We start from the raw sequence: 25626 nt of genomic DNA on the forward strand, positions 1-25626 counted from the left end.
TCATCGCATTTATTTATTAAAATAAATACCATACATTTGAATTTTCTACACGCAATCCACACTCGTTCCACTTACAGTCCACACCCTTTTATTAAAAAAAAAAAACCAAATGCCTTCCACAAACTTACCGTAAATTCTGTTAATACTGGCACACTCATGATTGCCGCGCAGCAAGAAGAAATTCTCCGGATATTTGATCTTGTAGGCCAACAGCAGACAGATGGTCTCCAGCGACTGCTTGCCACGATCCACATAGTCGCCGAGGAACAGATAATTGGCGGCCGGCGGGAAGCCGCCGTACTCGAACAGCCTCAACAGGTCTGTGTACTGGCCATGGATGTCGCCGCAGATGATCAGCGGCGCCTCCAGCTCCAGCAGTATGGGCTGTTGCAAGAATATCTCGCGCGACTTCAGACACAGGCCGCGCACCTCCGCCTCGGTCATCTGCACCTGTTTGCCGGTACGACAGCTGCGCACTGCAAAATGGTTTATTTTTGGGGAAAAAATTCAGTTAGTTTTTTGGGTATTCGACTGGAGATCGGACTAGATATACACAGAGAGAGATATGTGTGTGTGTTTATGTTTGAGTGGATTCTAGCTTAACCTAAGATTTGACTCTGGCAAAAATACACAGACGAGTACGGGTACGGGTACGCGGACGGGGACGGGGACGGGGACGGGGGACAAACGAGCACCACGTAACGAAACGATTCGACGAGAGGACAAACACAGTACGACAAATGACGGAGAAGGCTTGATATGTGTGTGGGATGTGTGTGTGTTACGTGTGTGGGATATGTGTGGGTTGAGATATGTATAACAATGCCACAAACAATGCCTTGCCTTGCCTTGCCTTGCCTACTTTGTGGCGCATTATGAATGCGCGCGTGAGGCGACGACCGAACGACCGAGCGACCTTCAAAAAAGTCCTTCTCTGCCGCTGCAAAAAATGTGCAACTGCTGCATGTGTCCCACTCCCAGTCCCAGTCCCAGTCCCAGTCCCACTCCCAGTCCCTTTCCATTGTTCTGTTCTCTGGATAATTGCAAGTTGTCTCTGCCTGAAGACGATTACGCTCCCTGACACTTTCCTGCAATTAATTTTGTGCAGCTCTATGGCCCCTATCCCCCACCCAGGCCCCCACCAGGCCCCCACCAGGCCTCCCACAAACAACTAGGTCGCATCTGTGTGCGTGTGCAGACAAAAATTTAATTAAATTTGCATATCATCCGAAAAATGCTGCCCAAGCGAGCCCAGCCCCCGCTCGAAAGTTGTGTGCCAAATCTCGATTTGGGTCGGAAGCTCCAGCACCGCCCAGATGGACCAGAAGGACCAGTAGAACCAGTAGGACCAGTAGGACCTGCTGCCGGATGTGGCAAAGGGTTTGTGTAACAAAACAAAAGCCCGCCTCCAAATGCCCCAAAGCGTCAGCCAGCTGCACTCTGCAGCAGCTGTGATTCCCATTCCTGGCTAATGCCCAATTGAATCTATCGCCCGCCTCTCGAGATGTGCTGAGAGTCCTCCAAGGGAATTGATTGTGTGTGAATAGGTGGATTGGATGGGATATTTCACTCTAATTGAAGTACGTGCCTTAAAATTAATAGAAGAGACTGGAGAGCTGGAAGACTGGAAAACTGGAAGAATGTTGCCATATTTTTGAAAAAGTTTCGAAGAAAAAATACCTAAAAATATCTTCAAACCAAAAATTCTCGCTCACACACTCTCCTCGTGCAGTGTGCGCGCTCTGGCGGAGGAAAGCGAGAGTCGTCGTGTTCCCACTCGCTTTTCATTGGGTGAGCGAGTAACGAGTAACGAATAACGAGTACCGGCCCTTGGCTCATTCTCTCGCTCACACACTCTCCTCGTGCAGTGTGCGCGCTCTGGCGGAGGAAAGCGAGAGTCGTAAGGCTCACAATGTTCCCCCGCTCTAGCGAGTAGCGAGTAACGAATAACGAGTACCACAAGTGCCGGATAGTGAATGAATGTAAGCTTTTCTTAGCAAATCGTACAGATTGCATGGGTTTTTCATAGCTGATGGATTCCAAGATGCTTCCAGCTCCCCTACAAAGTATATTTCTACATCCATTTATCACTAGGGAGGCTACCATCATTCATCATTCCGCAAAATCAGGGTAAAAACCACAGCAGTAGATGGCAGATGGCAGATGGCAGGCAGTTAATCAAATGCGAAAATGCGGTGCAAAGTTCATTTTTTTGTGAACTTTTTTTTGTGCACTCTCCTGCTTCAGGCAGCATCAGGGAGCATGTGCTTAGCATTCGCATTAGCATTAGCATATAGTCCCCATGCCATCCTGCGGCATCATCCTGCGGGATCGTGGTCCTTCGTCGTAAATTATGCAGGCCAAAAGGGGTTCATGCACTCCATCTTCGTGGAAAAGTGGAATCCATTTATGTTATGCGGCAGGGAAGCCGCGACAGGCCTCGACACGCTCTCTCTCCTCCCGCCTTCTGTCTGTCTGTCTCTCAAGGATGCCGCATAATTTAATGGCCCCCGAGGAGGAGGATCAGGAGAAGGAAGTGTAGGTGAAACCCAAAGTTATCCACAAAAATTTACTTCCGCTTGCGCATAAATTTCCACAGCAACATACGGGGTTTGTATGTCTTTTGTTTTTGCACTCTCGGTCATTCGCTTGTGCGCCAGCATAGTGTCTCATGTATCATGTTTCAGGTGTTCCTGATACGTTGCTTACTATCGCACCGTCTTAAATATAATCGGCTCAGAACCTATCGAAGCATCGCCACTCGGACCCGAAAACAGTCACGTCAAATGGGAATAGTATTGAGCTAAATTCATGGCCAATCGATACGTCAGCTATCGTTATAGAATGCATTTCTGAACATCTGATGCATTAATCATGTCCGTTCATCGCCACTATCGTTGGAAATCCCTCACTGATCCCTGTTCGACAGCAAGGACTTCCAAATGCTGTGCCCTCTGCTGTTCCCTGAGACTTGTTCTCCGGATGGCAGTGGATGGAAGTCCATTGATGATGCGTCACTCTTGAGTCACATTTCCGATGGTTTTCCAGCTTCTATCGTCGGGTAGTCGAACTGTCGAAATGCTGTTGCAATCACAGGCTACCACATGCCACATCTTGTTGTCTGACGCTACAACATTGGCGGCATGACACACATGTGGCACAAAAACACAGAGAAAGAGATGGTAGATAGCGGGAGAGAGAGAGAGCGAGAGATATGCTTTCTTCATTTTTCATTTTTATGCAAATTTCCGCAATTCTCCACTCCGCAATCATTCTGCCGCCTCCCTCTTTGGCTGTCAGGCATTTGTCAGCATAAAGAAGACATCAGTAAGGGGGTGGAACGGGGGAGGCTGGGGGTTGGGCGGTGGGCGGTGGGCGGTGGGCGGTGCCATAACATTATGCGTAAGCAAAAAAGACGCGCATGTTTGTTTTTCATGCATTTTACATGACGAGACGCTGGCGCAGAGCATCACGTAACAATCTGCCCAGCCAACCCCCCACCCCCACCCCACGCGCCACAGTGCCACAGGATGTGGGCCATTGTGCAGCATCCAACTTCCGGCCTCATCTGCTCCTGTCACATCTCTAACTGGTTCATCACGATTAACAATTCGCTTCGCTTTCCCCCATCTCCGTCTCCTGTTTCGGCCCCTTCTCCACTCTGAAGCCTATCATCCCGTTCCTTTCATTACCCGTTTTACCCTTTCTTTTTTCCAGAATTAAAAATGAGTCTGGCAGGATGTGGGTCTGGTGTCAGTGCAACAGTTTGATGGCATTCATCGAGTGCCAGGCAGGCAGAAAAAACTTTCGAGGCTGATCTGGGATATCCGCCATGAAATGAATGATAAACAGAAGCCAACAGGAGGCAGCAGGAGCCAACAGGAGTCAACAAGAGTCAACAGGATCCAAGAGGAGCCAGCAGGAGGTAAAAGGAACCACCAGGAGCCAGCAGGCGCCACCAGGAGGCAGCAGGAGTCAACAGGAGCCAGCAGGAGCCACCAGGAGCCACCAGAAGCCAGCAGGAGCTCCCAAATACCACCAGAAGCCACACCAGGAGTCTTCAATAGAGGATCCGTGATTGACTTGGCTTTACTTACGGTGGGTATAGCCAGATCTGACAGCGATCCAACGTATCCTTCCAGCGGCTTTCATTCATTAATTTTCGAATGAAATTTCAGAATTCATCATTTCCCCCCCTTTGGCTCCTCTCTTCTCTGATGACTTTTGATGGAGTCCCGGGTGTCGGCACTTTGTGAGCCCCTCCCCCCTTCCTCTCCCCCTTCCCCTCCGGGGCAAGGACTGAAGGAAACTCTGCGCCTGCCATTTTATGACCCGATTAGCTCTCAGGGGCCCAGAGCCGGGAAAAGTGGAGCAGCCGCTGCCAGAAGTTAAACATTTTTCCTGCCCCACGTCCCGTGCCCCGTGCTCCGTGCCCCATGCCCCAGTGCCACTGCGTTGCAGAGGTAGCAAACTTTGGAGCTAAGCTTCCGCTTAGCAAAACTGAATCTAGAGATGGATCTGGGGAGCAGAGGCTGCAGAGGAAGGAACTGAATGAAAATGTTAAGCCATTTAGATAGGAAAACTGCCGAGAGATGAAACTTTGTGGACATCCAAGGGGGAGGGGGAGGGGGAGGGGTGGAGACTCCACACGGGGCAAAGAGCAAGAGGGGAGAGAGAGGGAGACTCCACAAGAGGCAAAGAGAAACAGAAAGACAGGCGGAAAAAGTTTTGCAAAAGTAAATTAAGTGCAGAGAATCCATACCATCCACCCCCCCCCCCCCCCACACACACCCCACCAAAAAAAGGGAAGGAGGATTCTAGAGGGTATTCCCATAGGGATTTCTGCGTTAAACCAAAGCCGGTGTCGGTGTCGGAGCAAAGGGTTTTCGGTGGATTATCATCCACCGCCATCCCCCCTCCAAGAGGCCCCAACAAACGGGGGAAATGCTAGATTGTACGTACGAGTACGAGTGTATCACAAAAGGGCTCTAGAAACGGTCCTGCAAATGGCCAAAACATCTCTGGCAAGAACCAGACGATACACCAAATTGAAGATCCCTTAAAATATGAAACGGTTCGGAAACGGGTGGGCTGTGAATCGGTTATCCTACCAATAAATCCCTTTAAGAGTCTGGATGCCTAATCAGAACCCGGCGAGTTCTTGGATAACTTTTGAAAGCATTAAACGGTTTTGAAACGGTTTTGAAACGGTTTTGAAACGGTTTTGAAACGGGTAAGCTTTGAAACGGTTGCAGTCCCGAAGGTATATTCCGTAACCAAGATCTAAATCGAGTTTGAAACGGTTCTGAGAAGGTTCTTAAAAGGTTCTTAAAAGATTCTCAAATGGTTCTCAAAAGGTTCTCAATCGGTTCTCAAAGGGTCCTCCAACGGTTCTCAAGCGTTTCTCAAACGATTCTCAAACAGTTCTCAAACGGTTCTAAAAAGATTCTCAAACGGTTCGCAAACGGTTCCCAAAGGGTTCTCAAAAGGTTCCAAAACGGTTCCGAAATGGTTCTTAAACGGTTCTCAAACGGTTCTCAATCGATTCTCAAACGATTCTAAAACAGTTCTCAAACGGTTCCAAAAGGTTCTCAAACAGTTCTCAGAAGATTCTCAATCGGTTGTCTATCGGTCCTCATACGGTTCTCTAACGGTTCCCAAACGGTTCTCAAAAGATTCTCAAAGGGTCCTCCAACGGCTCTCAAACGCTTCTCAAACGATTCTCAAACCGTTTTCAAACGGTTCTGAAAAGGTTCTCAGACGGTTCTCAATTGGTTCTCAAAAAGTTCCCAAACGGTTCTCAGAAGATTCTCTATCGGTCCTCATACGCTTCTCAAACAGTTCTCTAACTTTTCTCAAACGCTTCACAAACCGTAGTGAAACGATTAACAGCCCAAACCACTGACAAAAATCAGAAATCAACCCATGAAATGTTATCCAAAACAAGTGCGAAATGATGCCTTGAAAATGAAATCAAAGGATCCCAAAGGAACGGGGACTTCCCTTCTTCGCCTCTTCCCTTCTTTCTGCAATAGCTTTACCGTTGCAATCGCATTTCGGGGCAATAATCAAACCGCCTTAAATTGATCCGGACACCGCCCAAAAGTAGCATTCAATCCATCCATCCATTCATCCATTTAGCCACGTTAATGATTTCATGTCCGACCAGACCGCAAATGGGATCCCATTTTCATTTTGCATTTTCCATTTTCATCGAATATGAGCGAAGGTAAGCTTAAAATTTAATTAACAGGTTGGTCGGCCATCCCCCACCCCCCTCAGGGAGGGGGAGGGGGGCATGCGGATCTGGACCAGGACCAGGACCAGCCTCAACTTGAACTCTAGGCTCAGGCCGTGGCTCCTCCACCTCCTCCATGACCTTTGGCTTTAATGCTTTGACAAGCACAAAATTTCCATTCCCTTTGCACTGCCACGCCCCGTTTCTGGTAAGGGGGGAGCCACCTTTTTGCGTGCTCAAGTTGAAATTCGAGCAAATGAAGCAAAAGATAGCAACAACAACAACAGACAACGAATAATGAACGCTTTTGGGTCGGGGACGGGGCCGGGGCCGGGGACGGGGCCGGGGACGGGGCCAGGGTTGCCTGTCCGTTGATTAAGGACAAGTGCAAGAAAATCTCATTTGAAATTTTCCATTTCCATTTTTGCATGCCGGGCAGACACCAAAATTTCATATGCGAATCGGTTCCGTAAATGTTTCCGCTTTCCATTGACCCACTTCGGACGGTGGCGGGGATCAAATAATTCAATTCAATTCCGTTCCATTTCAATCAAATTTTCGCTTGAAAAACGTGCGCACATTTTCGAAATTACGAAAGAAATCTCCATAAAGATCGGACAAGTTCCAAGGCGATCGGAGAAGAGTTTCCCGAAAGAGAGACCGAAGGACTTCCCGACCGTTTCAACCGCTTCGGTTAGGAGTTAGGATTCCCAGTGGAAAACCCTTAGAACGAAATTCCAACACTTTCAAACGGGTAAAACCAGGTTTAGGGTAGAGCCGATTGTTGTGTAAATTTACGGCAACTTTTGTTTAATGAAAGCCCCCCAAACGGTTGCTCACGGAAAGGAAACGACTTTGATCGAAATCATTTTGGTATACGAGGGGGAGAGAGACAGAGAGAGAGCGAGGGAAAGCCAGAGCTGGGTGACCCACAACTTGTAATCCAAAATGCAAATTTTCCGCACACCTTCGTGGAAAGGTGATTCCGTGATTTCAAGTGATTTCGAAAGCCCTCCCCCTCCCCCTGGCCTACACCAAAAAAGAAAAGCGGTCGAAATCAACTTTCGTAAATACTTCCGTTTAACATTGACCCAGAAATAGAAGGGGCCTGGGGGGGTGGGGAGGGGCCAAACTAATTGGCTGACCAGAAAATGCTAAAACGCCAAGAGCAAAGAAACGTCCGTTGAAAAGTTGCACCAAAATCGAACCGATGATGGCCTGGGGCGCCACTCATTAGGTAACCAAGGCCCCACCCCCCCCGTCAGCACTCCCCCCTTTTTAAGCACATTAGCGCTGATTATAACGGCATTTACATCACAGCTAAAGCTAAACATTTCTGAGGGTTGCATGGCACACATGGCGTATGCGTAATCCGTACTCTCGGGCGGCACGCGGCACACGGCACACGGCCCGCCATCGAATCTCGGAGCAGCAATTGGCATTTTATTGGAATTTTATGGCGGGTGTGTGGGGGGGGTGTAGGAATAATTGTAAACGAAATTGACCAGAAAAACTCTCGTAAATTGAAAACCAAACAAAGTGGAAGGAAATACATTGCGCTAGAAACAATGATGATACGATGGGGAAATGGGGAGGATGGGGAATGGGGAGATTCTTCTAAAAATACCACCAAGCGGTGAACGAGTACGAGAGTATACAAATTATTTGCCTCAAAATGAGTTCAAAATTCGATTTAGAGGTACACAGACAAAAGATACATAGATACATTTACACATAGATACATCTATACATATATATATATACACATATATTGTTCAAAGATTCAACGTTCAATAATTTTTACTGCAATTAATCGATTCATTTATCAATAAATAGTGCATCGATAACTATTGCAATCGTTCACTACCGAATTCGATAGTAAATAACAACCCATCAGTACGTCAAAGTATCGCAAATAATCCCAATCGATCATTTACGAATTCGATAAACACAGAAAGTAATAATCTGCACATATATTGTACATAGATTCGACGATCTACAATTTTTGCTGAATTAATTTGAACTAAAATAAAATTAATCGATTTTTTAACGATAAATAGGGCATCGAAAATTATCGCAGTCGATCATTGACAAAAACGATAACAAATATCAACCAAACAGTACGTCAATTTATCGCAAATAAGCCCAAACGATCATTTACGAATTCGATAAACACAGAAAATATTGATTATCGATAATTTCCACATATATGGTACATGGATTCAACGATCTATAATTTCTTCAGCAATTAATTTAAATACAAATGAAATTAATCGATATATTTATCGTTTCAAACCAATAGACAGTGCATCTATAATAATCGAAATCGATTATTGACAAATTCGATAACAATTACCAACCAATCAGCCCCTCAATGCATCGCATCGATCATTGACGCATTCGATAAACACAAAAGGTGGCGATTAACGATAATATCGATTCTCATTACAGCCCAGAAGAAAATGTATAGTTTTCCACCCAATAACCAATTATTCCGATGCCACGAATTACCACGAATCCGGTTAGATGATGGCCTGAATAGACGCCCACTAAAAATATCGAATAAGTGAAGGAATTTTAGCCCCAAACAGCAACAGTAACAATTAGTTGATCGATTGCCATCAAATGATAGAGAAATCTTCAGTTTCCAGAAGGCCTGGCCCTTCGTTTTGGGGTAATAATCTCTAAAAAAAATGCCACAAACATCGCGCTGGGAAGCCATTTATGAGTAACGGACCTAGTAATTGGCCAATTACCATGCCCTCCGAGACGTACCAGCCTGTCTAAGGGCTCTATCAGCTGCCAGGATGATTGCTCTGTGCTCGATAGCTGTGGGCCTGGCTTCTAGACTAGAAAATTAAAGGCCAATCAAACGTATTAAATATTAAACGAAAACGCATTGCGTTCCCGGAAAGCGGAAAGTGGAAAGTGGCAAAGTAATGGGAAAATCTCAAACGAATTTCAATCAAAAACTCAATTGAATCAAAGTGGAAAAGTGCACGGAGAAAAGAGAAAAGAGAATCATCAACTCATTTAGTAGAGTAAAAAACGAAATTGAATCGAATGAAATTTGTGCGACTTTTGGCAGGCATTGCACATGGAACACTCGACGAGTGGCTGGTACATGTGCTTGCCACACTTCAGTGCGTACCACGTTGCGTATGCGCGCTATTTATAAAAATCAATTTTCCGACTTGGCAGCAAACAGAAGCGGCCCCCAGGGGGAAAACACAAAGCAATGAATGAAATAAATAAATAAATAATATTGTTTAAAGCAGAAACAAGCGGCAGTTCCCTTTTGGCCTGTCCTCGACCCACAGCGAAGCTAAGCCCAGCTGGGAGAGAGAAAGAGCTGAGAGAGAGTTCAGAAGGAAACCTTGGATGTACTCCTCCATGGAAAAACCCTCTCATGTGTTGGTCGCTGTACAAATCATTCAGATACATTCTGTTTGGAATTATTCCCTGCATGTGGCTGAATGTTATTCGAATGCAAATATAACGAGGGATTCGACGAATGCCAGTGCGTGGAATCTATTAGATATTTCGGGTATATTTGCCTTCCCTTTTCTTCCTGCTGCCACACGCATTGAATGCGGCAAACAAAACGAAGGAAACAGCGGAGGAAAAGCACCGAAGAAAAGCGAGGAAAAAATCTTATAAAATAAACATTTATTTTTAGCATACAGCAGCAGTCGTTTCGTGTTGTTGTTGTTGTTGTTGTTGTTGTGTTTCTGGCAAATTGGAAAATGGAAAACTCAAAAGAAAAGCAAAAGGCAAGAAGAGCGAAACGAGAGACATGGCATGGCGCTCGGCCAGCTCTCTACCCCCCCTCTAACCCCGCCCCGCCCCTCCTTTGGCAGTGTGCGATCGATTTTGCCAGTAGAGTTCTGTCCCTCTCTTAAGCCCCGCTCATCTCTCATCACATACACCTCCTTCCTGCCTTCTGCCGCCTGCCTTCTGCCTTCTGCCTCCTGCCTTCTGCCGCCTGCCTTCTGCCTTGTGCTGCTTTTTGCCCAACATCTGACTCGGACGCTGTCGCCCGTTGGCCATTTATCGAGCGGTGCCTAATGAATCCCACAGGCCACCCCCCCACCGACCCCAGAAACAACAGCAGGCTGATCGACCCCAAGGATTACGTGGAAAAGTAACGAAAGGGCAGCCAATCGACGATGTTTGAAGGTGTTTGGCAGATCTTGGCTAGAGGGTAACAATCCTCAACTTAGGATGGTATATCTAACATTTCTTAGCCCTGGGAGAGGGCTACCATCTGGGGTCTCTTCGGTGATATTCCCAAGCTCTGGCATTCCCTGAAAAAACAAAAAAACTTTCAAGGGATTCTTCGTAGCCGTAGAAATGTGGGGGGTAGGGGGCTGCGGCGAGTACAAATTCCATTTTATTTACTCAAAGCTTTTGCTTAATTAGCGACTCGTTATGATTGTTGTCATGGACGCCAGGCGGAAGCTTTTGCCAATTGTTGGCCAACCCGAACACCCACCGACAACCGACAACCGACAGCCGTCCCCCGCCTTGGGCTGATTCATGTGTGTCTCTCTCTCTCTCTCTCTCTCTCTCTGTCTCTCTCTCTATGTAGCTGTCTCTGTTTTCCATTTTGTTCGCTGTAAGCGCTTTTCCAACTTATCTTATCGCCAATAATTGGAAGACACACACACACACACACACCAGAGACTCAAAACGACCTTAAAAATAGTCATTCATTCCCCATTCATTAAGAACAACAAAAACAGAGCACCAGAACCTCAGAGAGAGAGAAAACAACGGCCACACAACGAAGAGCAAAAGGCCGAGACAGTGAATACCCTCAAAGATCCCACAGATCTCTGGCAGATTTGCCATTTCGGTAGAGTATTTTATTTAAACTATATAAAATACAATTATCAGGCGGCATCTACAAGGCCTTTCCGGCCTTAATGGCCTTTCATTTGGCCATTTCCAAGGCTATATCTGAAGATAAGGGAATTTCGGGGAATTTTTTTGTAAGATTTAAAGTCTTTAAGAGGGCTATGCTGCAATGTTAAGGTCTTAAGAGGTGCATATGTGCCTATAAGTGGATAGATAGGCGCCTATGCACCTCTTAAGCCCTATATCTACTGACTTTTCTTCGATCTTCATGCCCACAGACGAATACACCCTCGAAAACCCTCGAATATACCCTCGGTACTGCTGTTCCTTCGCTCACTTGAGCATCCCGTCGCCGAGCAATCCATTTTCTGGCAGCAATAATAAACATTGCGGGTTTTCTGGCTTTGCCTTTCTGCCAAAAAATTATTTATGCACCGATCAGATCAGAACTCAGATCTTTCTGGCAGGCCAGGATAGAAACGATTATGATTTTTCCATTAGGAGGAAGGAATTTTCAAGAGTCGAAAATGTTACAAAACACCAAATAAAGAGTGTTATGCTCTCCCTCTCTTTCAAAAGCACTGAGCCAGCGACAACATCTACTTCTGGCATGGTACTACAGGGCGTATGAGTAATGGCGAGCTTCCACATATTGTCTTGCTGGGGTTCTGCTTTCCACTGAACGCCTGAAGGTCTTCGATTAACCCAATTTGCGTTTGCTTCTGGCCGTGGAAGATCTGTTCTCCAGCATTTTTCTAGGGCTCTTGCAGTCGATTCCATTCGAAGGATTGTAGAGATATTTCCCCCTTGTTTGTGTTGGGTATTTATTTGTTTAGCTTAAAGTTTGTTTTGTTTTGCCCCAACCCCAACCCCAACCCCAACCCCATCCTTATTGAATTGTTAGCACTTATCGCGCTGCGCCTCCACTCAATTATTCGCCGTCTCTCGCGGCTGTTTAAACAATTCGACACGGAATCTCTTGCTGGGCAAACAATTGTGCAAACATCTGACTATTTGCTAATTAAGAATCATAACACCAACAAAACAATAGCCAGGCCACACGCGCCACCCCTCAATGGACGAGTCCTTCGGCGTCTATACATATATTTCAGGGATAAGCAGGGATGCGCTAATACGATAATTTTCTTGTGCAATTTTCCACTTGATGGGTTTCCATTCTGTACCTGTTTTAAAGTCCAAATGGTGGAACCACTATTACCAGAGTTTCGTTTCCACTCGTTCCAGTTTCATGCCAACATTTTCTGTTATTTAATTAACATTTATTATCTCCCATTCCATATAGTTTTAATTTTCCAATTGATTCGTTTCCAATTGTTCCATTCTGTACCTGTTTCATATTCCAAATGGTGGCACTATTTCCTTCGTTCCAGTTTCACTTGATTCAATCCTTTACCTATTGTTTCGTTTCGCCACTCCCATTCCATTCCAAATAGTTGCACTTTTCCAATCGATTCGTTTCCAATTATTCCATTTATGGAATCTGTTGCATTTCCTTTCATCTTCTGTACTCTCTCTCTCTCACACATCGTTGTCCCCAAAAGTTAACCTTCCGTTTTCTTGTTTTCTCATTGAATTTTCACATTTTGTCGCTGTTTAATTTTTCAACATCACATTCAGGCGACAGCTCAGGGTGAGAGTGTGAAAAGCCGTGGGAGGTGTGTGTATGGAGTGTCCCTGTATCCAGGCATATTCCCGCTGCCCTTCCCCAGTGGCGTGGCGTGGCGTGGCTTGGGTGCAGCCTTAGCCTGTCTCTTAGCCAGGGCCAAAAGCGATTGAAATTTCATAAAGTATTTCTTTTCATTCAACTTTTTTCGAGGCATTTCAAGAATTTTCTCTAGATGAAAATATGTAGCAAGACGTACGTTTTCAAGGCTTACAGAAATGGGATCTTTAATGTCCTTTGCAGCCACCCATTCACCCATTCTTCTCTTCCGTTTTTGCCGTTGCGCCGCTTTGCCGCTTTCGCACATTTGATAATGGCGGCCCGCCCCACACCGGAATCCCCTCATTTGTTTGCCATTACCAGGCCACGCCCACTTTTCTCTAATGTCGGAGCTCGCAGGGGCTCTAAAAGCCCTAAAGGTCAAGGTACATGGCTTTCTTGACCGAAAACTTTTTTTTTCTTTCTTTTTTTTTTGGTATAAAAATAAGCCCAAATATACATATATTCATTGCAGACACGTGCTGGGAAAGTGGGGGCAGGAGTCGCTATTTAGGGGCAGGCAGGGGAAGGGGGGGTGCAAAAAGTTGAGCAATGGCTTAGCGGTAAACTGGTGCAAGGTCATCTAACAAGTAAACAAGAAAAAGTGCCAAGAAAATGTGCGATTGGAAAATTTCTATTGAAACTTGGAGGAACAGATGGAAAAATGGAAGAAAGAGAAGGAGAAGAATCTATAGCGGAAATTAGGGAAGAAGAAGATGATAGACGGGGTTCGATGGTGGAACTTAAGTTTAGGTGTGTTTCAGTTCCACTGTTCCAATGCGGTGCATGCTGTTGATTCGCTGTAAAAATGTCCAATAAGCGAAGGGATTAATTCTTTATTTTAAGTGTGTTCCAGTCCCACTGTTACAATGCGGTACATGCGGACATGCTGTTGATTCGCTCTAAAAATGTCTCTTACGCAAAGGGATTTATTCTTTATTTTAAGTTTGTTCCAGTTCCACTGTTCCAAATCACATTTATTCGCTTTAAAGTGAAAAAATACAGAGCTCACATTCCGCTAAAACTTAAACATCTCTTAACAACCATTCTATATAAAATCATTACAATTTTACTCTAAAATGAATCCAATTATTGGTTTGCATTCCCCACTAAAATTCTGTTTGTAGAGAAACGAGAATATCTACAGGAAATGTGCGTCTTAAAATTAATTGAACATTTTCCACAACTTTCCCAATAAACAAGTCTCTTGGCGAAGCCTCGGGGTGGGGCGAGGTGGGTCGTGGTGGGGCGTCGGTGGCACAGGGCAATTAAGGGCATATTGGGTTCGGCTTTCTTCGCCTCTTGGGGACTCCCATAATCGTCTTAAAGTCGAAGAACGTGCTCCAGAGCAATGGAGAGGGGATCGCCGTCCGCCGTCCGCCGCCATCCCCACACCCATCGATGAAATGCGGTGCCCAAGTCATATTTTATGCAGTGCGACTGCTGCGACATTTGGCACCGACTGACCCCCTTTTCCTTTTCCCCTCCCCACCCTCGATGGGAAGAAACTTTGTTGATTTATATTTTCAGAGGGCCGTCTGCGTCTCATGAATGTTGCAAGGGAGCCAAGGGAGCCATTAAAATTGCATGCACACACAGGGAACTTAGAGAGATGACGGAAGAGAGTACTGGGTAGAGGGTAGGGGGTACTGGCAGCAATTAGAACTGTTCAAAAAGGTGGCAACGCCTGGCTGGAGCAGAACGGAACAGAACGGAACGGAACAGAACACAGAGTTGCTTTTGCCCTAAGTGAAATTACACGTCATGCCAATTGCAATCCCACATTGCGTCGACGTCAGCGTCTGTGTGGGCCCCATAAATCATGGGCAACCGCACACAACGCCACACAAAAGTTTTCGGTAAAGAAGTGGGACACGGACCACCCCTTATGACGTCAAAGACTCAAGAGGCGTTAACTGCGTTTTGCGTTTTGTGTTTTTGTGTTTTTGCAAAGGTACGAAAGCTGAAAATTCAACACACCCATACACCCACCCACACACACACACAGAAAGGCAAACAAATATGGAACCCTAATTGCACTGAAACTTTCCACTGAAACACCCACTGTCACACGGTTGGGTGGTGTGACACAGGAGGCGTGACCTTTGGACTACACCACACACCACACACTGAAGGGATATAGGGACCAAGAGACGTCTGTTTATGTTTTGTTTTGGGTTTTCGGATAATATACCGCTCAAAGAGGGTTCTCAATAGGGGGTCCCAAAAGATAACTCTTCTAAAATATAAATCATTTAATGCATTGTCCAAAAACTATATAAAGATCGATTGTACTCACAAAATGTCTATGTATTTCCCGATACTCAAAATGAGTATTGGGGTATATTAGATTTGTGGTGATTTGTGTAACACCCAGTAGGAAGCATTTCCGACCCCATAAAGTATAGATATTATTGATCAGCATCAATAGTCGAGTCGATTCAGCCATGTCTGTCAACTCACAACGTTCCCCCTGTTTTCAAATTGAATTAAGTACGGGTCGCGAACGTGTCACTTTATCACCTCACATTCTCCCATAAATCACTTCATATTTCCTTAACAAACAAAAAAAGTTGACTTTAAAGATAGACTTGGAGGAAAAACATTCATCAAGAAACATCTTTCTTATAGGAGAAAATGGTAGAGGAAAACAGGACTATAAAAATACCCAAAAATACCGAAAAAGCAATCGCTTTTGCTGATCAAATTTACTGCAATTATATGCCAATCAATTCGGAAAAAAAATCGGTACAAAAACAAAATGGAAATGTGTTTTAATTGTCTATTAATTTTTTGGCCTCGGTTTAAATTTCCACGGAAATGCCCTTATGCGTTTGTCTAAAGAAAATCTCAGAAAAAATTATGCAATTTCGTTACTTTTATTAACCCTAGAAATGTACGACCTGGGCCAATGTGACTAAAATTACAAATTAAAATAAAATGAATTAAAATAAAAATAAAATAAATTTAAAAAAAAAATTTAACTTAACAAAAAAATAAAATCCATTTTTTCTGTTTTAGAAATTTTTTATATTGTAAAATAAATTAAATTTTAAAAAAAATAGTAAATTTAAAACAACAAAAAATAAAATAAAAATAATTTTTGTTCTGTTTTAGACCCGTGTAAATTTCTTCTTTTTTTTTGTAATTATCTTAAAACGAAAAATAAGCCAAAACTCAACATTTCCACCAATTATAGGGCGAATTAATTGTTTTTAGTGATCAAAGTAAAAATAAAATAAATAAATTCAAGCAACGATTGCGGTGACATTTTTTTACTTCAAAATGCAACATACAATATATATTTCAGTATAAATTTCAAAATTAAATTAAAACTCCTTCAAAAGTTTCACTTTCGCGTGCTTTTGAAAATCCCTCCGTTCGCTTATGGGAAATTCGACGAAGAAAAGGGAAGAGAGGGCACCAAAAAAGGAGAACAAACAGAAAGAGAGAGAGAGAGAGAAAAGTAAGCCAAAAGGTCAAATGTATTATTATAGAGAGCCTATTGCCTGGTGCCTAGTGCCGTTGGTCTCTGGTGCCGCGGTGTCTTTTCTTGTCTTGGCTGTGTGTATTTTTTTCGCCAGAGAAAAAACAAATGAGAAAGTACACTTCTTTTCTTTTTGTTTTTGTTTTTGGGTCAAATGGTCTGGTTGTATTACTTACTCCAGCCGCACCCCACTCCAACGCCCATGGGTGACCTTCAAAGTACAACCTTACACACGCACACACATGTCACCAGCTACATTACGCCTCTTGCTCATCCCCCTCATTCCCCTTCACCCACGACTCTGCCACACTTTGCATTCCTCCTCCTCTCTGCCTCTCCCTATATCCCTCTCTTTTGTCGCTCATTTTTATTCGCCAAGTGCACGCAATGTGACAAAAAGTCCAGCCAGGGTGTGCTACAGGGCAGGGTGCTACAAGGTGTGGTGCTCAACGAAGAAACAGGGTGCGCACTGCAGGGGGGCAGTGTACAGAGCGGCATTCAGGGATAGATGTTCCCCCGAAAGGAATCGGTAGAGAAAAAAAGAGTAACGGCCCGAGGGAGAGACCAATGAGACAGAAATACAGGGTAGGCCATTCAAAAGTAGGCCATTTTACATCCTCAAATTTGAGTAGGCTACGGGGCACGGCAGTGGGGCACAGGGGCCATACGTATGCAGTCACAGGTGCCACTTGTGGACCCTGGTGAGAATTATAGTGTTGTAACTCTGTTAAAAAAACAAAAGAAAGACAAAGAGAAGTGAAGAAAGAGAAGAGAAATCGTAATTAAAAACATCTACAGTTGTTGTTGGATTAACTGTAACCGGTAACTGCTGCGCTTACTGCCGTAGCATTACGGCTACACTCAGAGAAATGCATTACCAAAAATGGCAAACAAAAAAATATATAAAAAAAAAGAAAAAGAAAAAATTGTATTCTAAGTATTATTTGATAAATAAAAGACAACTCTTAAAAAGAAAAAAAAAATATTTTAAAGAAAGAAAATTACTTACAAAATTCCCCCCCAAATTTAGGATATTTTATTTTATTTTTTATTAAAAGCTTTGGTATTAAATAAGGTATTTTTGTGGGCATTATATTCCCAAATTTTGGTTTACGTTAAGAAATATTGAAGTGCATTCTATGCACAAATTGGAATAATTAGGAATAATTTTTTTTTTAACGAAGAAATTAATTATTTTTCAGAATTTTTGCAAGTGTGCCTTGCACGTTCGGGGGCTTTTGGGTTCACTGTGCTCAAGCATGCATGAAGCGTGAGTTTTGTTGCTCTTTCTATATTTAATGAACAAACTTTTGTTACCCCCCTCTTCCTCTTCCCCTTCCCCTTCCTCTTCCCACCGTGTTCTGTTCCTCTTCTTTGAGCGGTAGAGCCGTTCCATTCAGTTCTTCCGCCTCCTTGTTGCGATTGTGACGGGGGGTTGGAGGGGAGTTAGGTATCAGCAGATGATCTGCAAACGGAGAGAAAAGAGAAACCACAGCAGGGAGAGAGAAAGAGAGAGAGGGAATATTTTTATTGATGAATGAAAGAGTTGAGTGACTGGAAACGTGACGATGATCGCCCAGCAGCTGGAAACATGAAACCCCATTATCACCCGAAGCGAAAATAATCTTTTGTTCACAGTGGTCTCAACGTCATTCGTCATTCGAGAAACCAGAGAGAGAGAGAGAGAGAGAGGGGGGAGGGGGGACTCTAAGTACTTGCTAAACGAGTCACAGATCGCATGTGAGAGAAGTGATATAGTAAATCAAAAAGGGAGACAACGCCACTCGGATTCTTAGGGATAGTGCGTGCAACTGTAGTGGCACTCACATGCCCAAAAAAGCCATTGGTAAAAGCTAATCAAAAAGCACTTAAATGTAAATAGAGGCGCATTAGCAGACCAAAGAGAGAGGGAGGAGAATCCTCCTTAGACACGCAATGTTTGGCTACCATTCCTGATCCCATTATTGCCATTGCCATTGCCATTTTCCATTACCCATTACCCATTTCGCTCCCCGCTGCTTCCACTTGCGATTATTATTATTACGAGTATATTTACCCTGTACGCTGATTGACTCGACTGAAGGTTATGACATTCAAATTCTATTTTCAATCAGTGGCGCCCCGCCGCACCCCACAGCAAACAGACCCGAAGAAGATGCCTTCATCCCAAGAAAGAAAATCAACAAAAGCACGAGAACGCTGACAATACTGAGTGGCGGTGGAACGATGGAACGATGGAATGGAATCGAATGAAAGAACCAACTTCAATTATACGAATATTATACAAACATTAGAAATGCATCAGAAATAACGAAGGATATATTTCACGTGCACGTGGAAGGGACTGTCATTGGGACAAGGATTGTTGGGGCTCGACTCTGACTCTACAAACGAGGGCTGCCTTATCAGTTCCTGACCCATTGGACTTACTGTCCTTTGGAAAACTTTGATCGACGAAGCACCGTGCACCATGCCTTCGATTTCCTTCGTCCAAGATCAATTGTGGGGCCACAAAATATCGATGGTGTGCGCGAAATGATTGAGTAAGATCGTCATGTCACACACCGTGAGATTGAGGCCTCCTTTGGTAATAGTAGGACGTCCTTCAATAAGATTTTACACGATCACCGCATGGTAAAAACGAAATTCGTGTCGATTGGTGTCAGAAAATGATAAAAAAAACAATACGATCTAAACGTCTAAGCAGGTCACGGATCATCTATATATAAATATGAGCCCGAAACAAAACAGTTATAGACGCTACGAGTGTTTCAAAGCGTTTTATATCGCCCCACTCAACAGTTTCTTTTTAAACACCCAAAAAATATCGAATCAAGGTTTCATCTAACTTTCAGGATCTTTTTATTTTCAGCTATCAAAACCCGAAAGATGCTAATGAAACCTTTTTTTCCGAAACCTTATTTCCTTCCGAGTGCCAACAGGGAGAATATTTTTTAAAACCAATAAAACCATTTCCAACCAGGCCAGAAACTTAAATAGCAGCCTACTCACTCGTGGTATGTGTGGGTAGGGGGGGAACGGGGACCTTGGCACACTACTCTTCAAGGCACAAAGAGTGTGACACAGAAAGGTGATAGGCTCTAAGCCCCTCTAAACCCTCTGCAGGGCAATCAATAACACTGTGCAGCAAAAACCAAAAACAAGGCGTCTACTTTTTATAAATTCAAAGCAAATGCTACTATTTAAATTCCTCTATTGTATTTATTAAAGTAATTATTAAAAATACTTCATCATTCCCCTAGTGTTTCGCAAGACTTTTGTTGGACAGTGTCGTCGCTTTTGCGATTGTGTCGAAAGAATGGTCAGAGAGGGGGTGGGGTAGCCAGCAGTTGTAACCTTCGTTGAGTGCCTCTGCCCGGCTCTGCTCTGCCCGGCTCTGCTTTGCCCCGCTCTCTTTCTTCGCTTTATTCTTCGGGTGCTTCGGTGCTTCAGTTCGGCAGCACTGCAGCTGATTAGCTGTGTAAATGCCGACGACAACAACCACAACAATAACAAGAGAGTCGTCACGTGAATGAACTTGTTTGCACAGGCAGGCACAGACATGCAGAGAGCGAGAGAGAGAAGAGTGTCGCAAGTCCCGCTGCTGCTTGTCTTTGGTGAATATTTCTTTGGTTGCTTTTCGTTCTCCTTCTCACTGTGGCCGGCCTTTTGATGCCCTCTTTTATGGCAAAGGGTATTCTGCTGTCCCAAAGCTCTCAGCAGACCAAAGCAGAAGCTCTTTTGCGACTTTGGAAACATATTTCTGGTAGTAAAAACAACCCACAAGCCCGAGAATAACCAAATCTACCCCAGGTAGGATCCCATCCATCTGCGAGTGAGTGTATCCAAAAAAAAAAAATAAATAAATTCTTGCGCGCCGCCACTCCAACGCCAATCAATTTTTGTACAGTTTATGATTATTGTTTATCAGCGGAAATTCTGTTTGTGCCCCCAGCCAACGTGTGTCGCGTGTCGCGTTCAACGAGATTCCTTCCTTCCTTCCATTTTTGGACAGCAATTGTCTGTTGCCTACCCCCCCTCTCCGGCCCCAGCATAGAATTTGATTTATATAATATGCTTCCACATTACATTTTGATGACTGTGGATTTGGCTTCGTGTGAAAACAATTAGATGAAAGCAATTTCAGATTTTTCCGTATTTTGATTGGGGTTGGGGTTGGGGTGTAGGGGGTGGAAAAGTGGTTGCATTGCATAACAGAGGGCTAGCGGACGGTATGGAATGGGGGATATTGTGGTCAAGCGCTTGTCATTGAAATTGCAATTGCAGTTGCGGAAAAACACACATCTTTCTGTCACGGAAACTATAGCACGTGTTCGTGTAAGCATTTTCTATGGATTCTATGAATCTGGCTGGGATTTTCACAAAGAAGATTTTAATGATTATTAAATAAAAACATCGAAAGCGATATAGCTCTATTGGATACCCTTAAAAATGAGGGATACGAACGTATATCCTGGGGTACTGAAGTACAAGCGATACCCCAAGAGATTGCAGTTGTGCGGGGAGGGGGGGCGGATGGGGGATATTGATTTTGAGCTTGCATTGGCAACACACGATGATTGAGAAATTGTGACGATTGATTTTGATCATCATTGAGTGTAATCAAGGGGTTTCAGGTAATACCAAATTCGGCGACGAAAAAGTCGCGCAATTTCAATCTAGATTTCTTGGGCTCCTCGCGCGGATGATGCACCGTTATTTGATCGCCATCGGCCGATATCATCGTTTCGCTGGGCGGCGATATCGAATACTGTTGCAGCAGGCGTCGCTGCTGTTCGGTCAGATCCTCCAGCGGATCGTGAGTGGTGGCGGCCGACGCCGAACCCGAACAACTGCTGCTGGCAGCGGCAGCGGCAGCAGACGTGCTGGTGGATGACGATGACGTTGCAGCGGTGGTGACGACAGCGGCAGCAGCAGCAGCAGTAGCAGTTGCGGCAGCAACGGCAACCGCCGCCCCACCAGCAGCGGCCAATTGTTGAGCGATGAGCAGCTTCTGGGCATGCTCTTCGGCCTCTTTTTGTTTTTTGAAATCTTTTTTTTTTTCGTTTTTCGTTGTTTCATAGATCATACATAGTACAGGTACATATATTTTACACACATTGTATGCATTTAGATATTTATTATATGGTTAAATATACATAACAGAACCAAGGAGAGAGAAGTGGAGAGGTGGAGAGGTGGGGTGGCTTCGGGTGGGTGAGAACATAAAATAACAACAACCACACACAGACAAAAATTAGCAAACATTTGCCTTCCATCTTCGTACAAAGGATTAAGGATTTAAAGACCGCCTCCTCCCTTAAGAAAGCGATAGGTAAGGGATAAGATAAAGATGATGAGGGGCTGACGGCTGAACGAACCCCCCCCCCCCCCCCCCCCCCCCCCCCCCCCCCCCCCCCCCCGTGCTAAAGTGCCCTAAAAATTCCATTTCAATTTGCAATTTGACAAATGCTTCTGCTGCTCGGATGACAGAGGGCTGATGACGCCACATACATACAAACTCTGAGTAGTAGATCAAAATTAATGACATTTTTGTGTAGTCAAGGATGGACGGAGGCGGCTGTCATGACCTAGCCCACTTGATGACCTTGATGGTATGGCTTTTTTTTTGTGTGTCTATCTTTAATCGTCACCAAATGCCCTTCCTTTTCGCCTCTTCGACTCTGTTTGGGGGGGGGGGAGGAAAACTCATTGCGGAAATGGACAAGAAACCGAAGAAGAGCAATGTTGAAATGCAATTTCCCTGTCAGCCAGAGCTGAAGCTGCCCCTAACACTTGCAAAGCGGGTAATGGGAAAGGCACTAAGCGGCTTAGGCGGCAACCAAGAGGCAGGGCCTGAGTGAGAATGGCGGGAGGCAAACGTTGATGAAAAGGGGAGGAAAAATATAAACTATTTAGCGCTTCTACGCTTTCGAGGAAGGTTGCGCCCAACGCCAACGATCTCTAACAAAATAAACAATCTGTTGCTAGTATTCCATCTCTAGGGAAAGCCCATCGCTGAGTCTTAATCTGCTGGTTTTCCCTTATTGATGATGGCACGATCTTTACCTTGGAAATTCTCGCGTGCCGCCCATCTCTAAAAAAAATCCATCCAACGGTTATCGCTTCTCTTTCTTTTCCAGACGACACCCCCCTCTCCGCAACTTTCTATGATCAGGCTCTCTGCCGTAGAACGGTAGAAGTTATGCTCTCTCGCTCTCTATCTGTTTACCTCCTCGCCTTTCTTTTCTCCACGACTTTCCTTATCGCACTCATGTGACTCGCATTCTCTTTGTCGATTCGGTTCTGTTCCCCTCGTTTCGGTTTTGTTCTGCTTTTGAATCACTCGCATTATCAGTTTTTCCGTTTCATTGGACAGAGGGGAATGACGTCATCAGAATCCGACTCATCAGAGAGTGGCAGTGCCAGTGCGAGTGCGAATGGGAGGGGGAGAGCAATAGAGCTCTGTTAAGTGATCGCAACAGAGAGATGCTGCCTGATGGCCCGCCTCTCTCGCTCTCTGTTAGGGTTATGTAAAAACTTATGAGACTAGCACGAACCCCATCGGTGGAAATGGAACTTCTGCTGCCGCTGCCGCTGCTGCTGGCACTGGGGCACTGTTATTGTTGTTTGCATTTTTTTCAGAGAAGCAATGAAAATCAATTAAAATTAATTGATTCAAAAGTCAAATTCAAATGGTCAAAGCAGAGGGAGAGACCTTTACAGCAGTTTGTTGTTGTGGTTGCTTTTAGTATGGGGCCGTTGTTGCAATTTAAGCGAGCCAAGTGCAATAATTAGAAAATGCAATCATTTATTATACGGCGCTCTCTCGATCACACACAAACACACGCTCACACAATACAAAAATAAAAAATAGGATCAGGAACTGGGATATGGGATATGGGGTTTGTAGGGAACGGTACTTACTTTCCAGCAGCCTCTGGATGAGACTATCCACATTCAGATCGAAATCGCCCATTTTGGTAGCCGCTTTATTTTCGTTCTTCTTTGGCGGCCTCTCGGATGTTTCGCTTTTTGTCTAAAAACTTTATTAGACCCCGTTGGAATGGTCTATTCGGCTAAAATGTTCTTGGCCGCCTGTTTTTTTGGGGGGGGCCAGATGTTCTTTTTAGCAGGTGGTTCCAATTGGAACGTTTTTTTTTTGTTAGTTTTTGGGTTGGAACGCAACAACATACGCACACAACCACACCTACGCACGCACACACACACGCAAAGGTGCTGCGTTAACAACAATCTTTACTTGCTTCAGTGTGTCTGTGCGCTTGTACTTAATTCTTCTCTTTTTTTTGTTGGTTTCCGCAAAAGGCAATTTCACTTTTTGTTTTGTTGTTGCGGCCGCTTCTTGCCGTTGCTGTTGCTGCTAGGCGCGGGGGGTTTCACTGATGTTCGTTCACAGACAAACAGAAAAAAAATTGTACACACGTACGCGAAAGAGGTCCATTTACATTAATACACGAATATAGTGGCCCGATCCAAAAAGACAGAATTACGATTTAGTTCGTTCACAGGCAAGCATAAGCGTCGGCACGACGGTATCTTTTTGCACGATGTGGAATAGATCCCGAGACGACGCGACGTTCTTTTTATTATATTTTTAGTTGTGGCAATTTTTATCGAATGTCAATGTGCTCTGCGCCAGTCTGAGCAAATACGTCACAAATTTTAAAATATACCGTACAAATACTGTATTCAAGTTCCATCATATTCCATCGGTTTTGATATTCGACTGAATATTACCAGCCGGCTAAGACCCTGAGCTCTCAACTCATTATTTTATCCGATTATTAAATCAATTTTCTACAAGACTCGTAAGCTTTAAGTTCTTATCTTTATTAGAGTGTTTATAAAATAAGGTTTAAGCAAAACCGGTCAACAACAATTTCCAGTAAATTAATTTCTTTGCATGGTAACTACACTCTAACTACACATTTGCTACATATTAACAACATTTTCATGTAGTTACCAAAGGCGCCAACTGTGTACGTCTCTAAAATTTTTGCCCGTTTTTCCATAGAAGTCCCATGGAACTGTGGAAGCCTCCGTTATCCACTTTTTGACATTCCTTTTGTCGACATTTTGGAACAAATTTGGATTTTGATGGCAAATGATCAGGAATTCAATGCTGATCATGAATTAGTATTCGATGTGGCCTGGGACATGGCTCTAATTGGCATTTCTACATGGTTTCTACATTGGTGCATTGGTGAAGAGGGTGGAGGTCCATAACGCGTCTTAAAATATACTGTAAAATACTAGAAAATACTATGAAAAGTATAAAAATGTTGAGGTGTGTGAGCTAGACGTGGTGGTAAGAAAATAAGAAAATCCGATATAGTCTGTCCCTCAGAAATATACCGTCTCATTTTAAAAATATACCGTGAATATACTGGCGAATTCAAGTTCTATTTTACATACATATTAATCGTTTTTGATATTCCGTCGAATATTAATAGCTAGATAGATCACTCAGCCCAGCCCATATATTTTTATCCAATTAATGAACTTCTTTTCTACTTGACTAGTTTATTTAAAATACTTGCTTTTATTGGATTTTGTCTAAGAAAAGGTTTTTTGCGAAGAGGTCAGACAAGAAAACGTAAGAGAGTAATCGTTCCTTTTGCTCAATTTTGATATTCCGTTGAATAATTCTGACTAACTAAATCCCTCAGCCTTGCCCACAATGTTTTATACCATTGTTGAATACATTTTCTACAAGATTAACTATTTTTGAGTACTCCCATTTATTGCATTTTGCCTAAAACAGGGTTTAAACAAAAAAGGTCAACAAAAAAACAGTCGCAGTGCTGTCGATGTTGCTGGTATTTGAAGACTTGTTGCTTGTCAACCGGAGTATGAACACGTGTATACCCTATTTCGTTAACTTTATATAAAGATATTGTTTTACAAACTGTTTTAAGCCGTAATTAATAAATACATTTTCTCAAATTGATATGTTTTAGACGTATTCATGCATTTGATTAGTTTCCTGTATATATATATCGTGATCCCGATACTCATTCTTGGTCTGCAAAATATCGTTGTGATTGCTTTGAAACAGAGACTGACTAGTTTCTGCATTAATTTGAGCCTGAGATTTTAAACATTTCCTCAAATCTATAGCATCCTTTTCCCTAGGGTATGCAGAATTCTGCCCATGTCGCGGCACATGAGTCTGGCCTATACAAATTGAATGTTGCCGCAAGTTTTGTGCATGGAATGGGGCTCATTGCTGCTACCGATTTAGTGTCGATTCAGAGAGAGCGAAAAAGAGAGCCAAAAACTCTAGACTAGGTCATC

At 43.9% G+C, this 25626-nt stretch overlaps 1 protein-coding gene across 2 annotated transcripts in view; it reads right to left on the minus strand.

Annotated features, from left to right (window-relative positions):
• LOC108164567 (serine/threonine-protein phosphatase beta isoform) overlaps nucleotides 1-23982 on the minus strand; it is a 25232-nt gene extending 1250 nt beyond the window's left edge. Inside the window, exons 1-3 of one of the 2 annotated variants that reach the window (XM_033390684.1) lie at nucleotides 23236-23982; nucleotides 20953-21360; nucleotides 129-476 (exon numbers count right to left, since the gene is read on the minus strand). In XM_033390684.1, coding sequence (XP_033246575.1) covers nucleotides 129-476; nucleotides 20953-21360; nucleotides 23236-23287 — 808 coding nt within the window. In that variant the 5' untranslated portion in view covers nucleotides 23288-23982. The remainder of the gene's footprint in view (nucleotides 1-128; nucleotides 477-20952; nucleotides 21361-23235) is intronic. The other variant, XM_017300385.2, reaches the window with a different exon arrangement.
• Nucleotides 23983-25626: the final 1644 nt, after the last annotated feature.

Source organism: Drosophila miranda, chromosome XL (genome assembly GCF_003369915.1).
Source record: "Drosophila miranda strain MSH22 chromosome XL, D.miranda_PacBio2.1, whole genome shotgun sequence".
In the NCBI taxonomy this organism is placed as follows: domain Eukaryota; kingdom Metazoa; phylum Arthropoda; class Insecta; order Diptera; family Drosophilidae; genus Drosophila; species Drosophila miranda.